The sequence below is a fragment of the Alligator sinensis genome, unplaced genomic scaffold (assembly GCF_000455745.1).
Source record: "Alligator sinensis unplaced genomic scaffold, ASM45574v1 scaffold1334_1, whole genome shotgun sequence".
NCBI classification, from domain to species: domain Eukaryota; kingdom Metazoa; phylum Chordata; order Crocodylia; family Alligatoridae; genus Alligator; species Alligator sinensis.
Genome location: NW_005842872.1, coordinates 132,388 through 133,152, shown reverse-complemented (window position 1 = coordinate 133,152; position 765 = coordinate 132,388). Strand labels below are relative to the sequence as shown.

General features: G+C 74.8%; 1 protein-coding gene across 1 annotated transcript in view; it reads left to right on the top strand.

Moving 5' to 3' along the window:
- The window catches only part of DQX1 (DEAQ-box RNA dependent ATPase 1), a 7,538-nt gene that overhangs the window by 4,455 nt on the left and 2,318 nt on the right, over nucleotides 1-765 (top strand). Inside the window, 3 exon segments of the mRNA XM_025191906.1 lie at nucleotides 7-89; nucleotides 238-489; nucleotides 720-764. Coding sequence (XP_025047691.1) covers nucleotides 7-89; nucleotides 238-489; nucleotides 720-764 — 380 coding nt within the window.

The following is a 765-nucleotide window of genomic DNA, read 5'->3' as shown; positions in this document are numbered from 1 at the left end:
CCCGGGGGGCGGCCGCCTGCCAGGCCGTGCTGGACCTGCACCAGCGCCAGGAGCCCGGCGACGTGCTGCTCTACGTGGCCAGCGAGCAGGTGGGTGGGGGCAGGACCCTCATGCCAGGGGGCTGCTAGGACCCGCCCGACCCGCCCCCCCAGAGCCTGGCAGGGTCCCTGGGGGTTGCAGGGTCCCTGGCAGAGAGCGGGTGCCCCCAGCGAGGGCCAATGCCCCCGGCTCCCCCAGGAGATCGAGGAGTGCTGCGAGGCCCTGGAGGCCGCGGCCACAGCGCTGCCCACAGCGCTGGGCCCGCTGCAGGTGCTGCCCCTGCACCCCGGCCTGGGGCGGGCAGCCCAGAAGGTCTACACAGCGCCGGAGCCCGAGGAGGCGGGAGCAGGCCGGCCACGGCGGGCGATCGTCACCCACTGGCTCGCGGATTCCTCCTTCTCGCTGGACGCCGTGAGCCACGTTGTGGACACGGGGCTGGAGCTGCGCAGCGTGAGTGACCCTCGTCCCCTACAGACCCCTCGGCCCCCTCCAGGCTGCCCTGTCCCTGCTCGGAGCGGGGAGGCCTGGCCCCTTCTGCGCGGGGCAGTGGCTGACCCCCCGGACCACGGCAGAGCTGCCTGCGGGGGGAGGAGCCGTGGGGCAGCCTCAGGCTCCAGCAGGGTGGGCTGAGCTGGGGGGGCCATGTGGCACTGGTGGGTCAGCGCGGCTGTCACCCCCAGGTCTACCACCCCTGGATCCGGGCCGAGTCCCAGGTGCTGCGACCCG